Genomic DNA, 22,785 nt, shown 5'->3' with positions numbered 1-22,785 from the left:
ACCAATGGGCCATTTCTTTGCTTTATAAACATATCAATTCAAATAAGAAGAGGTTTTTAAAAGAAACTATAATTTAAACATAACGTGATAATAACGAGCAACAGTGATCTTAATAGCAGGAAGACTAGCATGCCTCAGTTGATATGCTCTACCTCCATCTATAGCCATAATCATACAAAATGTTTAATGGAATAAAATAAAATAATCAGGACTCATTCATATAAGGTAAATGATGACTCATCCACTAAATTTAACCAGCTGAGCTAAAGGGATGAGGCTATTATGGATACATAGCTAAGGTTGTATGAAGATATTTTTAAAAAGATCTGGCCTTAGAATCAAAGTACATGATAGAGAGAAAGACAGAGAAAGAGAGAGAGAGGGAGAGAGAGAGAGAGAGAGAAACACAGAGAGCGAGAAAGAGAGAGAGAGAGACAGGAATAAACAGAGAATGAAAGAGAGAGGAGCTTCAGAAGTCTAGTATTCAGGTGATAAGCTTGAGGGAGGAGAGGGCACAATATGATATCTGCCACTGACATGAAGGAGCCCACTCGACTTAGAGGACAAAATGGCAACGGTACTGGTATGTCACAGCAGCCTTCATGCACACTTTCGCCTCTAATAAGAAATAAGAGAAGCAATACTGTTAGTGGGTGAGGGCTAGTATACGATACAACGTGGTCAATACACTGGGAAAATTGCACTGTGAAAAAAACCCATGCTTTGCTACCTGATTGTCCCAGAATCATAAATATCTATTATCTGATGTCTAAGCGAGCACACACAATTATCTTGAGAATAATCACCTTACAGTAATAAAGAAATATGTTAAAATACATGAAAATATTGTACACTGCTCTACACATGATCTATCAAAGCCTGCTGACTGGACATAATATGGTAGTAGGAAGACATATAGAGTGGTCATAAGGTGAGAGAAAGAATAATAAAACAGTCAAAAATTAAATATCTACTCTGTAAGACATTAATAGCAAATCCCATTTTCAGTAATTGTACCCAATGTAAGCTTTAAAAATCATGCAACTGATTTTTGTGGTGCCCATAAAAATAAAACAGGGATCTTGGTGTTCAGATGACACAAGCGCTACATGGGAGACAAAAAGGATCTGGAACGCTGTTACTCTATAATGAGGATAATTTCACCAACCCAAATCACTAGCCAAATACAGACCCCAAGACAACCAAGACCCCTAATAGTGCATCACCAAAATAAAGCTGCAGCAGAGCAACTTACCTTTAACCACTTATCAACGCATTTGGTATGAAACTCGTGCAAACATGGTAAGACACGTAGCATCTGACGAAGCTCAAAATCACACATGCAAATAACACAAGTTGTCTGTTTTGTATCAGATTTCTCCCCAGTATACCTGAAAATTAAAACTGATAATTGACATATGGCCAAATGTATAATATTCAAGTATACAGTAATTTTCTACCCTTTGGATATTCGTCTGCTATGACAAAAGAAAGCTGCAAAAGTTCTTCATCACTTGGCAATAGAGGCTGTCCATACTTCTGAGTGGGTTTCTATGAGTACCTTCAAAATATGAGTTAAAACAGGTTTGTTTGCATCTAATGTACATGCTTTTATCCACAATGTTAGGAACAACTTGAGAAATTCAAAGTAATTCCATGAAAATTAGTTTACAGTATAACACAAAAATCAAATTATAACAACCACAAAAGCTGCTTAAATGAGACACTTGCCTTGCCAAAGATCGCAAAACTTCCCTGAATGCTTCCTAATATAGTGTAGAGTCAAGAATGTTCAAACCATGCAATAAAAGCAACAACTTATGACTTTCAAATGTTTCTTTTGCTGATTCACCTAATTACAAGATTATTTATCCTTACATTTCAAGAAAGATCAATAATTATACATGAAGTAAATACTGTAATATAATAAACCCTATTATTACAAAAACTTAACAATGCTTCCAGACACAGGAAGACTATCTGAATGAAGAAACTTCATATTGGCACCAAAAAATACTAAAGCTGAGAGCTTGGATAGTTGAGGCCTTACACTTGTATGAGCAACTGAGCTATCCTCTGGGGCTGAGATATGGTTGTTCCACATAAATAATAGCATGTGTGTTAGAAAATAACAAGGAACGTTTTGGAAAAAGAGGATATCTGGATAACGACAATGTTCATGAAGGCCTTATTGCACTGGATTAACAAGATATTAGGATAGTGAATGTATTTATTAAAATCCTACTTAGTAGCCACTACAAATTTCTGGTTCCATCTTAAAATATTTACTGTAACATATCATGAGCATAATCTCAACAGCAAAATGAAACTCCCACGATGAGGAACTTTTAATTCAGTTCATTTACAATGAATCCTTACTCTATTCATCTAAAAACAATAAACCACTAAATACAGACTTCCAGAGAATAGTCCACAATAATGATTGTTTCAAAAATGCAAAACTTATAACTAGTTGATTTAGTTTCTGTTGACATGTCTCTAAATGGCTGTATACAGTCAATTTTACCTATACTGTACTGTGCAATGATTAGGAGCTCTTTTAACTGTGAGTATGAGTGACTGTATTGCATTTCTCAGTTGATTGTCCACAGAACTTCTGACTGGCTGCTGTTTTTCTTTTGTGTATTAAACAAGAACTGGGTGCACCCAAGATGTTGCACACCAAAACTTTGAGCTATATTATAAGTAATGGGTATGCAATGAAAAAATATTTTTGAAAAATCATTGGAACTTCTCTTTAAACTAGATTTTTTTATTGATAAAAATCGTAGCATTTAATTTCAATTTTACTCGCTTCCCAGTATGGAGGTGTTTGCCAAAAACTGAGTCATCAAGAGCCATCAAAAAAGTTCTGAGTTATTCTCTCAACTCAGTATTTCTCTTTGGAGAGAGCCTCTTTACCAAATAGGGCACCAGGTGATGCCAGAACTACGTAACATTCATGTCGACTGGGAGAAAATTGTGCTGGAGGGAATCTTAACCATTAATCTTGCAGATTTTATGTATCCTCCACCATCTGTAGCCTCCAGGATGATGTCTTCTAAATACTTACATCAAATATCCTGAAGTGTTATTGATCTGCTATGGTTAGTAATAATATGACTCATAGTGCCCATTTACTCTGTCCACAGTATATACACTCAGACAAAAACAAACTTCTACAAAATCAAATGAACACTGTCAACATATAGCAAGTAGATAAACTAAGTCTCAACCATAGCTCCACTCATTCTCTGTACACTCCACTCATTCTCTGTAGAAGAATTTGAAAATATTCATCTGGCTATTAATTTTTCACTTTTCATCATCTTATGCTTGCTCTCTACAGTATTACATTTTTCCTTATGACATGATGAATGTTCTGTGGGAAGTGACAACTGCCTTCCAGTCATTGGCACAGGATGCACAAGTGCTGTACCAACTTCATTTTTGCTATGAAGGGTTCTAAAGCTTTCAGTGTTTTAGTGTTAATACTGAACAGTACTTTTAGCTCTTTTCATGACAGTGTTTTTTTTTTTTTTTTTGTCATGGGTTAACTGAGTTAATATTGGAGATAGCTCACATTGCTGGTTAGCACCCATTTAGGTTCTTGCTAAATCCAGGCATTGTCACCTAGAGCACCCTGCATTTAAGCTAGTATCAGTGAAGAATGACTGTTATTCTTTAATTAACCAGAATTCACATTGTGCATTCTTAATGTATTCTCCTTGCTTTTTGAGTTAAACTTTCCATCACTGTCTTGTTCAGTCTGTGATGCTGTTTTATCTTCTTAGCTCTTTGCATTTCACAGTACCTTGCACTCTGGGAGCTATTTAATTGTGTACTATGTACAGCATTTATGATAATTTTTGTCCTTGTGGTGGTTGTATCAAGTATTACTGTATTTCATAATTATCACTTAGTGATCACAAAAAAAAAGGGAATCTTGTTACTTAGTAAAAAAGCATCAATGCAGATATCCTTTTATACCAGGCAAACCTTCCACTGTAATGCCTGTATGATTAACATTACTGGAAATCCAGTTTATGCCCAGTTTGTTGCTAACAGGTGTGCTCACCTGACCTAACCTACTCCAAAGAGGAAAGCCATTTCCTCTGGTATGCTGTCCTTGACCTCGAATTGTTTGGTCTTGGTTCCAGCTGAAGAGAAGGAACTGAATTGCTCATGCTCCTGCTCTCTGAAATGTTTGAATTCCTCATCCTTACAATTATGAAAGAACTTCCTGTCTAATGATGTGTCTCTCTCTCAAACCAGGGCCACCTTAGAGTGACTTGATGCTGGCTATCAGTGCTGCTCACAGCCACTCAGCCAGACCTTCAAGTTGGTCTTTGATTTCCAACAGCCAGTGAAAGCAAATCATCATTACTTAAGGCAAGAAAATATGCACCAATAATGGGAGAGATTGATTGCTATGGTTCCATTTCATACTTTACTAAGCCACAATGTTCCCTCACCTGAGCCGAGGAGGAGGTAATCACCTGAGCCGAGGAGGAGGTAATCTTCTTCACTTTAGCAACCAGAGATACTTTGCAGTATTCTCAATAAACAGTCCAGTGATTCCTTGATGCATCTCAGCCCATCCTCCTCCATGATGCAAAACAGCTCTCCTTCCAGGGACCTGGCAACTCATCTTTAAAGGATCCAATCAATCTTTTTCCAAAGATTTTTCTGGTTCCCAGAAATACCTTATGATCATCAAGAGACCTAATTTCATAGGTTTAATTGCTGGTACAGTAATAGTGTTCTTAGAAAACATTAAAAGAACAACTATGTTATACTGAGTCCCTAAACCATCCTGTTCTTCAATAAAGCTGATCTATAAGCTTGAATGTTTACATGGATAAATTTACTTATCCTTGGTATAAGTTAACTGAAGTCCAGCAATTCTACACAACAAAGCATACATGAACAATGGAATGGTAGCTCCTTGGGATCCTCCAACAGGAGAGGTGAGACTGGATGCTACACATGGTAAGGAGAATAAAAAAAAATAACAAATATTAATAGGAGTGTCCTATGTCTTGTTAAGCAAAGACCTCATAAAGAAACTTAAGGCTATAGGGTATACTGAAATTGCTCACCTCTCCCAACCAGTGTTGTAACATTAGGGCTCCATGTTGTCTGATTATTTGTGTCTGGGCTAATACTATCTATATTAAAATGTGAACAGCATATCACACCATCTTGATAAGTTATCCTTTTGTTTTCTCTAGTTCTTCATGGTTATCCTTATTTAGGCAGTCATTTAGCATGCCTAAATATTCCTTGCAGTGTTCATGGTGTTTCTGTGTTGTCAGCAAAATCAGTTCTCCTGACCAAGATCATCAGATTACTTTATGAGGTACATTAAAACAGACCCACAAAGGTGGCATAATCACAAATGATGTTGCAGAATGTCACTGAAGCCCATATAAAATTTCTGAAGCAAGGTTCTGTCATAGTAACCACTGTCCTACACTATAACAAAGGAAGTAACAATGACTGGCCCTTACCTTAACCATCAAAGGCCCAAAGTCATAAAAAGAATCTACAATGAGACATTATTATTGTATTTTAGTCCTGAAAGACCTGGTTTACAACCACTTTATCTACAGTACATCCAGTACAAAGAAGGGAAATTGAAAAAGTTATCAACTCAAGGACCAATTAAGGCTTTAGTCTCCACACAAGTGAATATCCCCAAAATCTACAAGAACAAACTGATATAAGTATGATAATCATTCTGCTGTGCTCCTACTTGCCATGATACATAGAATATCCTCATTATAAATATGTTTAAGCAGACCAATGAGTCACATTTCTATGCTCATGGGGCAGCACTGAAAGACTGGTTTTATTATGGGAGGTGAAAAACAACATTAAAGAAGTTGTATAAATAAGATGGAAGAAACCAAGGTATAGATAATAAGTAAACGGCACAACAATATGTGCAAAACTCTAAACCAATCTTATCCAATATGTGTCATAGGAGAAAAGTGTGAGAAAAACATACTTAACAAGCATGCCTGCAACACACAAATGTTGAGACAGTACTGACTTTACTGTCATATGCAAGAGAACTCCCTTTGGTGTGGGATCCTCATGTGAGAGGGTGACTCAAGAATGATCATGACTCATCTTTTGGCTAACACTGCACTATACCAGACAATGTAGCAAAATTTGAATTAAATGTACAGTAAATGGTCTGTCTTCCATACTGGCACAATAACCACTTACCTATAGGACGGGAGCTGGTCAATCATGGTCTTCAAAAGGCCTCTAGGCTTGGCTTCACCAAGCCTCTCTGCCAGATGTAATAAAGCTTCATAATTTTCTGTGTCTGGAGCTTCTGCAGGTACTGGGTCAACCACACTGTATTGGTGTAATGATGGATGAGACAACATAGCCCTAACAAAAAATAAAAAAGAAAATAACGGTTTAAACAGTATTTCCAACATGCTGTATAATGCTACCATTAATTCATAAAAACCCAGTAAGATATAAAAACTCACATAACAAACTTACAAGAAATGTAAAAGAATGCCAGGATAAGTTGCGGCTGCTGCTGCAGCACTAGGAAGAGGTGGTGGGGGAGGAGGGGGAGGGGCAGCAGGGGGCAGAGAATTCCCTCGCCAGCTGGAACTACTGCGTCTACTACCACCCAAACTACTTCCATTGCTTCCACGGGGTCCTCTTACTCTACCAAGGCCATGGCCTTGACCAGGACCACGGTACAGACCCCGGCCAAGCATGTCAACACTGGCCCCTCGAGCACCACCGCCACTTCCACTGCTAGCCTGATAGTAAAATGATAAAAATTCAATACACATTAAAAGTAGCATAAAACCAGCCACCAAAATCTCATTCCGGATGGTACATGTATAACAAAAATACAAATGGGTATTCCTTACATGTAAATGATGAAGTTGATGTAGATGTGTGTGGGCAGGAAAAGATGCAACAAGAGGCGGAGTGGGCTGTTGATGTGCATGATGATGGTGCTGTGGGGGTAGCTGAGGAGGAACACCCACTCCTAAACTTTGAGGCGCTGCCGAAAGTTGCCCAGGAACGGCAGTGAGGTGAGTTGGGACGGCTTGTGGGGGAGCCACTCCCATTGGTGCCTGCCCATAGATAGAGGTGTGGGTATGAGGTGGCTGTGGGGTGGTGGTCATCAAATGAGGTGGGCCTGCGGGAGTCAGAAGTGGCGTAGCTGTATGGTGACTTGGTGCGACCATTGGGCCATAATGATGTTGGGGACCAAGGCAACCTCCATTCATCTGAAAAAAATATTATAAATGTTGGGAAAAATACAATTTTATTGTTTTACAGCATAAAAAGATATCTTACTGTTAGGATCTTCACTTCTATGGAGAGACAGAAGCTTCATTAAATACTCATAACGAGTGATGATTTTCAATATGTAAAAATAATTACCACTACATTCCAATGTGAGGTCCCTGCCTTTTCACTGCCCACTTATTTGTTTTGAAAATTGATTAATGTCCTGGAGATTTCAAAAAAGATTCAGTGAAAACTGTTGATGCTCATTTTCAGAGCATTCTTGCGATAATGTACAAGCAAGCAGTAATAATCATTCTTTCTTTTCTGAAAAATAGCTTCAAATCAACAAAATAACACAGGCCAAGTGACAGAAAGTTTACAGATGAACAAGACAGAATGCATCCAAATATAAAAACTTAAAGGCTACAAAACTAAGGCCATATTTCAACTCTCAACATAATAGTTTACCATTTCAAAGCAAAATGCAAAAAAATAAACTGAGCATTGCTCCACTAAGGCATACAAGTTAGTGTTCAGCACCACTGCTCTAAAAACTGAGTTACCTGGTATTGATGATGGAGGGGAGGGTTAGAACACAAAAAGGAGTGCACATTGCAATGGTGTAGACGGGGGACACTGCTGTAGCTACCTCCACTTGCTCCTCCCATCTGAAAGGTAACAAATAATGATTAGCGGTTAATGAAAGTTAAGTGCTGCAGAGCTGCTTCAAATGAAATTTCTATCATGTTAAATGGGATTGCATATGTTATTTTTAAAATTTTCATAATTTCAAATCGGATTCTATATGCTAAGTTGGTGTAATGGCATATACATTTACATAATTACCACCTGGGAGCTTATCAGAGTGGTGAACTATCCAAACAAACAAGATGAAGTCGGCACAAGCCAAGTAAGAAGAGAAGGGAGTGAAGAAGACAGTTCCAAACAACAATTAATAAAAGTATAATTTGCAGCTACATTGCTATTACCTCTGCCAATGAGTTATATCAGTACAAGAAATAGGTCCAAAATTCATAGAATACATAAACTAATGAGCCTAGGTAGTTCACCCCCTTTGTGGATGTCACAGTATTTTACAAAATGCAAAAGAGCACCAAAGCCATTACTGTAATATCAAAATAATTAAAATTGTTCAAACTCATCAGTTCCTAATCTTTTAATTAGAATACATTGCCCTGATTTAATTCGTGCTGTAGCACAAAGAGTGAGGTTTTTCTCCTCTATTCCCATTCAACACTGTATCACCTGCAAACACCAACCATTCTACAAGATATCTGTGATTCATTTTCCTATTCCACAACTTTGCACCAATATCTTCTGTCCTTTCTCTGACTCTTGCATCACTCCATCCTTAACAATACTGAAAAGTTTCTTATCTACTTATTACAACACACTCTTCACCTGTTATAAAAACTTTTAACATCTCTCAACAACTTACCTTCTATGCAATTCTTCTGCTTTGCTTTCAAATGTTTCAAATAATTGTTTTAAAATGATCACTTGATCCACATATCCTCTTCCTTGTCTAAAATAAAACTGTTCTTCTCCTATCAGTCCTCCCATCATCTGTCTTACATTCTCAATAAAAATCCTAACATGCACCCTCCCTGGTGTACGAAGGATTGTTATTCTCATAGTCTAACCATTACCCCAATTAACTTTACCTTTATACAACAGAACAATTATTCCTAATCCATTAATCTGGAAACTTTCCCTCATACAGGCAAAGTTACAAACCTAGTTAGCCAGTAATTACATTACCACAACTATACTGTACTGCACCTTTCCTTTGGTAATAACATTGGCTCCTGATGAGTTTCTATGTTCATGTCCTCAACAGTCACTTCCACAAGCATTCTCAAAGTTACACTATCCCTTTCCACTTCCATCTTTCAGCTCTGCCTCTCATCCACATCCAAAATTCAAAAATCTTCAAAATACTCTCTCCATCAACCCAAGAATGCACACACATCAGATAACGTTTCTACATTTGCATCTTTTATTCTGAGATCCACTTGTTCATTAACTTTTCTCTCAACATTTACTAACCTGTTGAACAACTTCAAATTCTCCATAAAATTCTATTTTTAACACTTTCCTTCATACACTGAACATGATAGCTAGAGTATAAGAGCTTAAATTTAGACTGGACGTGATGACAAACTCAACTTGATAGCTATAGAATGCAAAAGCTCTGAAGCTGGACTTGACAATTAAAGAATACAAGATATCAAAAAGCTGAGCTTGACAATGGCTACATAGTAAAAGAGTCCAAAAACTGGACTTGATGACGGCTACAGAGTAGAAGAGCTCAAAGACTGGACTTGATAAAGGCTACAGAGTGCAAGGGCTCAAAGGCTAGATTTGATGTTGGTTTCAGAATACAAGGGATCAAAGAATGCAATTTATGGGGGCTATGGAGTACAAGAGCTCAAAAACTGGACTTGTGAGCTAGAGAACAAAAGGTCAAAACCTGGACTTAATAACTGCTACAGAATATAAGAACTAAGAGACTGAACTTGATGATGCCCACAGAGTACAAGAACTCAAAGACTGGACTTGATGATGGCTACAGAGTACAAGAACTCAAAGACTGGACTTGATGATGGCTACAGAGTACAAAAACTCAAAGACTGGACTTATGATGGTTACAAGAGTACAACAACTCAAAAGCTGGGCTTGAAGATGCTACAGAGTATATGAGCTTGATGAAGGCTACAAAGTGCAAAAGCTCAAATACTGGACTTGGTGGATACAAAGTACAGAAACTCCAAGACTGGACTTATTGGAGGCTAGAGTACAAGAACTTAAACACAAATGGCTACATTGCTACTGAGTAAACAAACTCAATGACTGAACTTGATGACTACAGAGTATGAAGTTCAAAGTCTGGACTTGATGGCTACCGAGTACTGTATAAGAGCTCAGAAGCTGGACATGATGATGGCTACAAAGTACAAGAGATAAAAGACTGGACTTGATGACTACTGAGGATAAAACCTTAAAGACTGGAACTGGAAGCTACATAATATAAGAGCTCCCTTTTGTGAACAGGGTTTCATGCCATTTTGTTTCATTATGCATAAAACAAAGTCAAAGAGAGAGAGATAGAGAGAGAGAGAGACTGTGCACACCTGATGGGTGGGTGGCTGCATGTGAGGTGTTCCACTCAGGTGATGTGTGTGATGGTGAGGTTGCGTTGGAGTCGCGCACATCATTGACGAGGGACCCCGGGTACTGGTATGAATATGGACGGCCTGGTGTTGTTGATGTTGGTGCTGCTGCTGCTGCTGCTGCTGCTGCTGCTGTTGCTGTTGTTGCTGATGATGATGTTGCTGTTGCTGCTGCTGCTGCTGCTGTTGTTGCTGCTGCTGTTGTAGCTGTTGTTGTTGTTGTTGCTGCTGCTGCTGCTGATACTGGTGGTGCCCTCCTCCACTGTTCATGCTCGACATGGCCAATGAGACAGGCACCTGCAGGATAAAAGTAAACAGCTGTTAAAATTAGCACCAATAACAACTGCAACATCTGTATTTCATGTTATTATAATTATAAAGTCTGTTTTCTGTTTCAGAGGTAAAACAAACAGCCTCAGGTTTGTTTATAAAATTCTTTAAACACAATACCGCCTACAATACTTCAGATGAAATGGTTATTTTCATCTTATTCCACGGAAATTTGTCAAAATTTGCAACTTTTCACTAAATTCAGTTAAATCACAGTCGACCCCATTTACAAGCATTTCATTCTCTCTGTGGGGAAGTGCCTCGACGAGGTAATTCCCCAACCCCAGTGGGGTGGTTTTGATCCTCAGATAATTCCCCCTCTCTCTCTCTCTCTCTCTCTCTCTCTCTCTCTCTCTCTCTCTCTCTCTCTCATTTCAAGTTAAAGATGTGTAGTAGGGGAAAGAAGGTAAAAGCAAACGAAGAAAGAAGCTTATCGGAATGAAGAAACGAGAAGGGAAATGGGTATAAAGGTGAAGGATGACAGAATGCTAAACGGAGGGCTGTTTTATTAACATAAAAACAAAACCAGCATACATCTTTTCTATTCGGAGCATCTGTCACAGCCACCATCGTCTACAAGATCCAGGTCGCATACGAAAACCTGGAGAGAGAGAGAGAGAGAGAGAGAGAGAGAGAGAGAATCTTTTAGCCTTTCGTTTTCAGCGAGACACGCTTCTAGCCGAAGACTTGAGGCGGACGGACGAAAGTGTTTAGGAAACGGCTGCAGTGAGCATTCAGGAAGAGGCCAAATTCAATAAGAGTCTTCGGAGAACACACTGTTGACAGAAGACGAAGGAGGAGGTCTACTTGGACCAGATCGATAACAATACAGTACAAGGAACGGCTCAAGTCATTGTGATCAACTTTGGTTTCTTGCAACCGTTGCAAGAGAATCGAACGGGAACTCTTAATAATATTTACGCATGAATTGTTTGCCTGAATGGTTCACAAATCCTTTTAAAGTTCAAAAGATTTTGTATGTATGTATATATATATATATATATATATATATATATATATATATATATATATATATATATATATATATATAGTTAACACCATCACCCAGATAACTCCAAAAGCTAAACAATTCTTACTCGGCTAATAAGCCATCCCAGAACACCTGTCAGGCTACCATGTTTCAAATTAATTTCCTGAATACATAACAAATCGAAGCATTTTTCCCTTTACTGTCAAGCTGTGGAGATTCCTATTTCCCTGATTCCTGTAAATGTTTCCTTAGGCACAACTTTTGCCCTTCAATCTTATTTTTATTCTTTCATCCAGAAAGCCAAACAGGGATCAGGTTTCTCCCGTTCCGTCGACCTTCCCAAATATTGAGAAAAAACTATATATATACACACACACATATATATATATATATATATATATATATATATATATATGCATGTATGTATATACACATATATATATGTGTATGTATATATACACATATATACAGTATATACACACACACTTCAATGCCTTCAAACACTCCATTTCAGTGTCACTTGTCTTCCCACCTCAATATATATATAATAATAATCAAATAAATATAAAATAAAAGGACTCCGGCGCAAATTCCAAACCCCAATCCTGTTAGACTGAAAAACTGTATATATTTGTTTCTTCCTTGAGAAGAACACCTCTCTCTCTCTCTCTCTCTCTCTCTCTCTCTCTCTCTCCAAGGCCAGCTTCCATTCATGCTTCCTTCGCCTCGTCCCTCAATCAATATCCTTCTCTTTGTTTCGCCCCCTGGCTGTTTCTTCCAATTATGTACCTTCGTCTATCGTTCTCTGACTATGTTTAATCCGAGTTCACGATCTACAGATATGCACTTTCTCTCTCTCTCTCTCTCTCTCTCTCTCTCTCTCTCTCTCTCTCTCTCTCGCAATACACCACATGTGTACTAGATATAAGTACTTTTTGATAATGAATATTGCTTATGTACGAACTTTTTATCAATAAATGAATGGACTTACGTTTCCTTAGAATGAATAATGAAATGTATGTGATGACCATTTTTAATGGAATAAAGAATACTGACTTTTGATTTTGACTCTCTCTCTCTCTCTCTCTCTCTCTCTCTCACGTGACTGAAAAATACGGGGAATATATAAAAAAATGAAAATAATCAACTATTATGCGGGCGCATGATACCAATGAACTAAGCGAGAGAGAGTTCCGCCCCTTCAGAGGTATGGACTACCTCGTCCAGTCTCCGTCGTACTATACGTGGATTCCGATCCTGAAAGTAGTTATTGACAGCAATAATGTCATATATGACTTTGGGTTTGGAGACAAGGTGCCACATCCAGTGAGGACAGCTGAAATGTACCGAGGGGAGTCCATTCCAAAAGTTTAACAGGAAGTAAGCTGAGAGGACGAGGGACGAGCAATCTAATCTCGGCTGGATTCTGTCACAGTGCAAGTTGGGTCTAGAGAGCAACCAACAACGGTTCTAGGACTGCAGAAATGAATGAGCGAAGGCTTGTGGTTTTATCTGTTTTGCCGGTAACTTTAGTACTAAATCCAGTAAGTTTAGTAGTAATTACGGTAACTTAAGTACTAAGTCCGATAACTTAGTACTAAATTCAGTAACTTTAGTCCTGAGTCCAGTGACTTAGTACTAAGTCTCCCATTGATTCCATAGATGTACATTATTGCATAACGTTTGTGTCTACGCTACTTGCCCCTAGTTTTGTCAATTTTAGTCCGGCAAGATAAGGAAAGTCATGGCGTGGAATTGTTCTTTGTTGTGAAACAGCCTACCGCTCGTTTATGTTGGTTTATCTGGCTGCTGTTTAGGGTACTAAGAGGGACAGCTACATTGTGAATACGCCTTTACTCACAGTTTGGTATCTTCTTCATTTTGAAACTGCAGGTTGAGAGAGAGAGAGAGAGAGAGAGAGAGAGAGAGAGAGATCGGGGATCGAACGCCGGCATCTCGGAGCCGAACGCGCTAACACTGAGTCACAGCCAGTGAAGCAAGAAAGAGAGAAGCGGAGATCGTGTAAAGAAATAAATATGGAATAACTTAGAAAATTGAACGATTAAAAGACAATTATGAACGAAAAACAAGGAAACAGAAAGTGGACAGCATATGAATTACGGAAGGATATGAGCAAAAACGAGCACGATAAGAAGCAAATAATAAGTAAAAGAAATTAAGAAGATAAGGCGCAGTAGGCGAGGAAGTGATAGAACAGGTGGTGAAACTTTACTGGAAATATATTGGGAATTCGTACACTATCCTTACGACGCCACACTTGTGTGATGGACCACTTGAGCACAGGATGATGGGTAACAAGAAGGCGGTGGAGAGAGAGAGAGAGAGAGAGAGAGAGAGAGAGAGAGAGAGAGAGAGAGAGAGAGACTATGTACTCTCACACAACTAGGTCCATTACAAACCAACAGAGAGAGAGAGAGAGAGAGAGAGAGAGAGAGAGAGAGAGAGAGAGAGAGAGAAATATGTGCTCTCACACAGTTAAGCCGAGTTCAAACCATAAAACTGAACGAATGGACGGGAGTCATGGTACGACCGTCACTGATAACACTTGGTGGGTAGTACGTCTATCTCCCTAATGCCCGTCGCCATTCTGTCATATTCTCACTGTCTGGCTGGCTGTTTCGTCCATAACAAATCTCCCAATCACATACATGCTTAAAAAAATAATAACACTTAATATTAATCCCATCCCAGCAAATAAAAAACAAATACACTAGAGCACGTTCTCTCTCTAAGAAATAATAACATTGGTGTTACAGCCTTTCGCCAGCTACTGAAACAAGATGAAAACAACAAAATAACAAAAGTACATCTCTATGTATATTTGTGTATTATGTATTCTTATTTAATATGGGCACCTTACTTTTGGAAGCTTGCTTAACAAGTTACAAGCCTTTCAGTTGTGAATCGCATGTATGCGTTCATTTTCAATTAATTAATAATAAATTAATATTTCACAACATTAAAATAAAAATTATATTAATAATTAATACCTTGTTATTATTTTCTATTTTAACTAATCTTTACTTTCTTATTTATTCGTATCTATTTATCCATTATCAATTTCCCCTTCTCGGTCATTCTATGCAACGCAGCCAGTTCGCAACTGGCAAGCAAAGCAAGTCTGCATTACACTGACTAATGCCATCCATCACTTATGTATGACACTGACGTCAGCAACTAAAAACGTATCAGTGTCCACACCCGATTTATTGGCAATAGTTTGCATCGACTCTATGGACAGCCTGTCTGCTGGCCCTGTTAGGCCGATAGGAAAGCGATACAAAACCTCCCGCTCACTATTTTCCCCCAAAACTGATGACTTTTAAATTATACATACTCTACACTGACTACCAATGCGTAGTAGATATATCTGAATCCTTATGTGCCTCTGGTATGTATGACTTCGTCGTTTTTCGCCTGAAAGTACAGCTGACGTCTTGAGACTATAGCGAAGCGCGTAGTCAAACTTTTCGTATCTTAAAAGAATCCAATATTCTCTGTGTAGAGAAACACGAATGTGTTTGAGACGTTAAATCCGTTTCTAACACTAACTGAAGTTGGAATTTATGTCTCTTGTTAATCAAGTGGTAAACGAGTATACCATCTGAATGGGTGGGATTGGAAATGTCCGTTGTCCTGTGACGAAATAAGTCAATCGGTCGTTGGTTTTAATTTTCTATAGGTCCCACCTGTGCCGAGTCCGGTGAGGGTATCTGGTGGAACACTTGCTTAAGAATGGGTCTTGAGATTGTGGGCCTTTTACACACACACACATATATATACATTATATATATATATGTGTGTGTGTGTGTGTGTTTAGGATCTACTGGTGACTTTTTACCAGATACGTATATAATCATTAATAACCACAATGCCCTCTTAACATTTCTCGATTTCTTCACACTTTGGAAACGCTTTTCTCTACTCAGCTAAGAGGGCATTGCAGTTACTAATAATAAACAATATATATATATATATATATATATATATATATATGAGAGAGAGAGAGAGAGAGAGAGAGAGAGAGAGAGAGAGAGAGAGAGAGAGAAAACAATGAGGAAGGTGTACACTTCGGCAGGTGTTCAGGACTCACATTTGTGCAATACGTCTGAAAGTAAAATGGAACCCGCACGCAGTGTACACGCGCACACTGATAACGCCCACTACAGAACTGATAAAAATGCAAAGTGTAAAGTTTTGAGGACGTACAATGTTTACAGCAGAGTTGTCGATTACAAATTTCCACGGAGAAAGGGAACACTAAGTAAAACAGACTTAACTGGTGTGGTGCATGGATGCTATATACGGTTTGTTACCTATCGGGATGCTATTTAATGTTTATATGGACAAGGTGAATACACAAGGAGAGAACAAACGCACGCATAAGTTTGCAAAATATGGTGGAATAGATGACGTCCGCAGATCGTACAACGTCTGGAGAGAAGCTTCAACGACTGGTGAAAGAAGTAGAATGTGTCCGAAGCAGTCAATAAAAGTTGTGTTGAATGAAGGACAAGAAAACTGAATGATGGAGTTGATGGATGTCAGACTAGAATAGCAATATGGGAGTAAACAAAATAAAATAAAATGGATACAATAATTATTGGGGCTATGTAACGGAGAATAAAAGAGCGAAATTCATAAAAACACGACGAGGACATTAAAAAAATTCATTCAAGAAAATGAACATTTGCATTACAGAGAATGTGGGACAATACAGCTGTAACTCTAAAACTTGAAATAATGTTGAAGAGTTAGCATGATAGAAAGTAACGCAAGTTTTACGATACAAAGGCATGAACATCCACGAAGGGAGGAGTGCATGCAAAATACTGCCGATGTGACTGGCACACGCAGGTACAGACGAGTCTGTCGTGATGGTGATGGTGATGGTGATGATGATAATGATGATGATGGTGACGAGGCTTCGGTCCCGGTGTATGAAAATTCTATGGTGTGGAATCTTTTAAACACGCTGTTCGCCTTTTAGATTTTCCCCAAAAGTATAGATGAAATTGTGAGTAGTGATCTCCACGTCTCCCCCAGCCCCCTTTAGAAGGAAGAAAAATTCGGCTGCCTAAAATAAATAAGAGAAATGAATAAATTCAACTTGACACTGCATGAGAGCATCGCGCATAAAACCAATGTCATCGCTCGCAACGCGAATACAGGACGTGGGGGAACTTTAACCATCACCCTTACCACCGGTTCCTCCTCACACCACCACCACCACCACCACCACCACCCTCCCCCCTTCCTCAGTCCATCCCCCTCCCCCCCCCTCTCAACGCTCAAAATCGATAGCGTCATTCATAAGACAAATACCTCACAGGATGTTCATTTTATTTAGCAAAGGGCAGAACCACTCTCTGATGACTGGACGAATCTAAAAGCGGAAATCAAAGCGCGCTACGAGGGACGCAAAAAAAAAGAGAGAAAAAAAGACAGGCAAATAAAATAAATAAGTAGCCAAAGAGGGAAGTGCTACCGAGTGTCACGAGACTTCATGAGAGAGAGAGAGAGAGAGAGAGAGAGAGAGCGGGCCAAGACAACGAAGTCTAATAAACCTTTGAAGCGAGGGGAGCAAACTCGGAAGGTGACGCCAATCTTTTGGGCGAAAAGGGGAGAAAGGAACTGACGGCCACGAAGGCCGACGGCGGAAAACGGACCTTACGAAATGGGAGAGTGACGGGTGATTTGGTCAGTATCTACTGTGCGTTGTCAAGTTATTGAACATACATGAACAAGTATGCATACACTATACATTCATATATACATATATATCTACACACATATAATTATATATACATATATATACATATATATATATATATATATATATATATATATATATATATATATATATATATACATATATATATATACATATAGAAACATATATATATATATATATATATATATATATATATATATATATATATATGGGAGAAATCTATTTCGTAAAAAAGGCAAAGCGCAAGATACCGAAGCTGTGTTTCCCTTCAGTAACTTCCAACGCTGAAAATTTAATAAGACTGCTTAGTCTGCCAATATTTATTTTCTTTCTTTTCTCACTTTTTATCTACGTGCTTTCTATTGGTTTCGCCAGCCCTAATTTTTTCCCAAAATATTCTTTGCTCTGCAATCTAATCTTTGGCGGGTTAATGGCCGTATTAATAATTCTGCTTGTTCCATTAGAAAGTTTGTATTATAAGGACATTATTTTTCTTTTATAAATGATCACACCTTAATTCAAGAATTGAATAAACCATTAGTAATACTGAACAGCATCAGCTATCCAATGAATTTCTAATATAACGATCGCGCTGAAAATCGTTTAAAAACAAATGAAATCTCAAAATTCGTTTAACTGAACTATGTGAGCATCCTAGCATTATCCTCCCTCACTATCAATGACTCTTCACTAACATAAATTAAAGCCCTTTTGGGCAAAATTCTCTTTGATATTAACTCTACCTCTTGGTTTGAGGTTACTAGCCGTATGCCCTTCAAAACTATGGCTGCAAACGGCCATAGTCGACTAACCACCAAATACACCATTCTCTATTTGCGTCAACATGATGGTTTTATCAACAAACAGACAAAAGGTATTTACATTCTTGAGATCGGAATGTGGTCTTGATATGGAGAAAAAAAAAGGATGGAATTATTTGCATCACTTCCTTAACAAGATGTAGGTAGTAATGACATAATGGTGGAAGTATTTTTCAGAAGACTAAAACAATACCACGACAAAGTCATTGGTCTAAAGAGTAATAACATTAACTCTCTCTCTCTCTCTCTCAGACGCAAACAAAAATACCATCTCAAACCCAAACACATACATATACCATCTTATAACCCACAGCTAACCTTGAGCGAATGGGTGGCAATCCAGCCATATAACATGGTTACACAAAAACTACATCGACGCAACCCCATTCCCCAACAACCTCACAGTTACCTTCCAAGAGTAAATAATAATAATAATAATAATAATAATAAAAATAATAATAATCTTTATTTCAGCTCGAGCCATTTACATGGAATATGCAAAGTAGAGACAATTAGCCTACAACACACACAATCTAGATACACGAGATAAAATGACAATCGGCAATATCCACACAGTTGCTGAAGCAGTAGTAAAAATAGTCATTATAATAATGGTAATGACAGTACTAATATTGAGAATAGTCAAAATATTAAAAATGATAACAATTACGTGAAAAAAACACAATGCATACAATTAATTTCCAGCTAGGGACCTTAGATGGTTACAGAAGCCAGGTATAGAGGGCTTAAAAACGAAAAGTGAAAAAAGCAAATCTGAATAATAATAATAATAGTAATGACATTAATGATAATAATAATAAAAGTAATAATAATAAACACAGTGACAGTGTACTTTCTCTTTCACTTTGTTCGCTGCCTTTCCATCACACACTTCCTTCGCCAAAGAAAAAATAATGTAAATATCGATGCCAAAAGACGTTTATACAAGGCATATCCAATTCTTCCGTGTTTATGAAAATTAGTACTTTTTGTTTTATAAGTGGAAGCCGAAGGGATGGACATCCTAAAACCCTTTTCAAACCCTGGTCTGAGTGAACTAGGCGAAGAGGAATACAAAATAAAATTACGAATTATCCCGAAAAAAAAAAGCGACAGATTAGCCGGAGAGAGAGAGAGAGAGAGAGAGAGAGAGAGAGAGAGAGAGAGAGAGAGAGAGAGAGAGAGAGAGAGAGAGAAATCTAACCCCCTTGGCTATATCCATGTAAGCGTGGGGATTTTTCGTCCAAGTTTGGACATTATTTATATATATATATATATATATGAAAAAGTATGGGGTCTAATCTCAACGTACCCGTCAGGAAAAAAAAAACTATCATTACAAGACTCGAGAGGAAGCAGAATCTAAGAAAAAGAATTCCACAGCGAGGAAAATGCAACTGACAAGGAGAAGAATACTGATCTTACCTTTTATCAAGAATGGAGAGATGGGCCGGGAGACTTTCAACTCTTAGAAATTATGCAGGAAAGGACTGAGGCCCTCGCACTGCGCTTTGTTTGTTTTCCAAAGATCTCTATATTAAAAATTAAAGTTTTACGTAACTAAGGAAACATCATTGATCCCCCAAATAGCAGAGAGAGAGAGAGAGAGAGAGAGAGAGAGAGAGAGAGAGAGAGAGTCCGCTCCTTCCAGATAGTGGAACCGTGCCCTAGCCGTATCGACGTCCTAACACGATATAAAAACTCGACCTTCCTTCCTTCCTTCCTTTCTTCTTTCCCTGCTGTCACCCGCTCGAACCACCCTTTTTTGAGGAATAAAAATGACGTCTTAAATAACATCCTGTCAATTATCAATGCTCTCGCTCCACGCTCGCTTCGTCGAAGACGCACGAACGAGGGGGTGATGATATTCACGTTGACGATGCAGTAGTAGTAGTAGTAGTAGTAGTAGTAGTAGTAGTATAGTAGTAGTAGTAGTTCCTCGTTGGATGAGTCGGTAGAGCTGTCGGCTAGCACTCCGCTAGGCCCGAGTTCGAGTCTCCGACCGGCCAATGAAGAATTATTCAGAGGAATTTATTTCTGGTGACAGAAATTCATTTCTCGCTATAATGTGGTTCTGATTCCACAATAAGCTGTAGGTCCCGTTGCTAGGTTAACCAACTGGCTCTTAGCCACGTAAAATAAGGCTAATCCTTCGGGCCAGGCCTAGGAGACCTGTTAATCAGCTCAGTGGTCTGGTTAAACTAAGGTGTACTTAACTTATTAGTAGTAGTAGTAGTAGAGGTAAAAACAGCTGCAGTCGTAATGAGGGATGCTAAATAGGTTTCCTCCTATAAGAACAAAAAGGATGCAGAATTTCCTAATGTGTACTGCCAAATACAACCTTACATTAATAAACACTATAACTGAATAAGGAAAACCAAATCCTGACTTCCAAATGACTATCACATCCTAGGTACAAAATCAGGGGCCTAAAAGGCGCCATATTTTACAATAAGTCATTATACAACATGGCCATTACTAAGGCGACTATCGCAGCATCTGCAAAGCCGACACTCACACACTCCTAGGTCATATAACTCCTCCAGCAGGCATCTTCTGTTTCTGGCTTGTCTTAAAGACATGACTCACGCTGGACCACCACCAGAATCTTCCAGGAACACAAAAAATGAGCAAATGCACGAGACTGGAAAATGTTCAAGACTGAGGAAATATTCCTGTAATTCATCGCACTTGCTCTAAGTTCGCTGGGCGAGTCCAGAGCTTCACATCAGGCCTCTTAGGCTCTTTAACATCTTATTGTGTCTTGGAAAAGCGCTTGTGCTAGCACAAGGTCAGCGTAATCTAAAGCAATATACCGTCTAATAATGGAACAACTTCATTTAATGTCAGTATCATCTAAATACATTCCTTTAAAATGACAGATAATCAGAGAAAATTTTACAAAAACAACTGCACACACGATATATATATATATATATATATATATATATATATATATATATATATATATATATATATATATATATATATATATATATATATATATATATATATTATATATGCATGCATCCGACAAGTCAACCTTTTTAAATATGGCATACAGTAGTATAGTCTCCCCTCGTTTTGTTATAAACAATGATTGTATGAGCAATTCAACCCATTTTTAGCCAAATAATTTTATTTTCTACTATTACAGTATCAAAAGTCAGGAAAACCTGTTTGTCGGAAGTGACTGAACATATGGACAGATGAAATCTCCCTGACCCATGGGACGGTTTTATAGGTGGCGCTTCGAAACTTTCCCCCACGTGGTCCTTTTGCATTTCCAGTTTTAAAGTGAAGTCCTGGAAATTGTAGAAGTTACTCAGGGTCGAATTCTGGAGAGGGATTAGAAGTATAAAACGAGAAAAGAGCGAACAACACACCAGGTGTGCTTCATTAACGGCGAATTGTCCTGGTCCCTGTAACTGCCTTGTTCAAGTGGTTGTGGGTCTTTGCAAAAGTCTTCTTTCGGAAGATCATCATAAAATCTTTTCATCCTGTCCCTTCTCTATTGAGTGGAACTTAAGTGACACGTGTCAGTCAAGGTTTTAATTCTACTTTTAGTCAGGTTATTCATTTCTATGTCAGTATTTACGGAAGGTGATTATCGGTAATCAGTCAATCAGGCGAGTCACACGAGGAATCGAGGTAGCCGTGACATTGATACCAAAGAAATAATGAATCATTCTGTTTCTGGAAGAATGAAGAGCGCCATTCAGCACAATAACCAGCATCAGTGACCACAGCCGTTGCAACACCAGACTGAATAAAAATAAAAGATGAATATTCAGCTCCGGTTCTAAAAATAAGATAAATATTCAGCTCCCGGTTCTAAAAATAAAACATGAATATTCAGCTCCAGGTTCTAAAAATAAAACATGAATATTCAGCTCCCGGTTCTACCGTCTTTAACAATACCAATAACAACTGGATAAGTGAAATGGAAAAAGTAAGAAGTGAGGAAAGCTTTGTCACCAACAGGAAAAAAAAAAGCGAAAAGCCCACTTACTGAAGGAAGAAGAACTGGAGGAGGAAGAAGTTAAGTATATCTTAGTTTAGCCAGACCACTGAGCTGATTAACAGCTCTCCTAGGGCTGGCCCGAAGGATTAGATTTATTTTACGTGGCTGAGAACCAATTGGTTACCTAGCAACGGGACTTACAGCTTATTGTGGAATCCGAACCACATTGAACGAGAAATGAATTTCTATCACCAGAAATAAATTTCTCTAACTCTTCTTTGGCCGGTCGGAGAATCGAACGCGGGCCCAGCAGAGTGCTAGAAGAGAACGATATCAACCCGTCCAATGAGGAACTTGAAGGAGGAAGAGAATTCCAAAGCTTAGCGTAATAGGGGAAGAAACCACAAAGGTTGCTCGAGGAAAATAGATGCCAAAGACGTAGCCGTACC

The 22,785-nt window shown here is 38.3% G+C and overlaps 1 protein-coding gene across 19 annotated transcripts in view; it reads right to left on the bottom strand.

The window, feature by feature from the left end:
- The window catches only part of LOC136835021 (RING finger protein 44-like), a 215,644-nt gene that overhangs the window by 5,667 nt on the left and 187,192 nt on the right, over nt 1-22,785 (bottom strand). For 14 of the 19 annotated variants that reach the window (XM_067098064.1, XM_067098077.1, XM_067098080.1 and 11 more), the window contains 6 exons: nt 10,437-10,772; nt 7,845-7,949; nt 6,912-7,277; nt 6,526-6,797; nt 6,238-6,408; nt 1,256-1,391 (listed from right to left, as the gene is read on the bottom strand). In XM_067098064.1, the coding sequence (XP_066954165.1) occupies nt 1,256-1,391; nt 6,238-6,408; nt 6,526-6,797; nt 6,912-7,277; nt 7,845-7,949; nt 10,437-10,772 (1,386 nt within the window). The remainder of the gene's footprint in view (nt 1-1,255; nt 1,392-6,237; nt 6,409-6,525; nt 6,798-6,911; nt 7,278-7,844; nt 7,950-10,436; nt 10,773-22,785) is intronic. The other 5 variants (XM_067098068.1, XM_067098075.1, XM_067098062.1 and 2 more) reach the window with 1 other exon arrangement.

This window comes from Macrobrachium rosenbergii, chromosome 54, assembly GCF_040412425.1.
Source record: "Macrobrachium rosenbergii isolate ZJJX-2024 chromosome 54, ASM4041242v1, whole genome shotgun sequence".
Lineage (NCBI taxonomy): Eukaryota > Metazoa > Arthropoda > Malacostraca > Decapoda > Palaemonidae > Macrobrachium > Macrobrachium rosenbergii.
The sequence above is the reverse complement of the archived record's forward strand: the minus strand, read 5'-3'. Positions and strand labels throughout refer to the sequence as shown.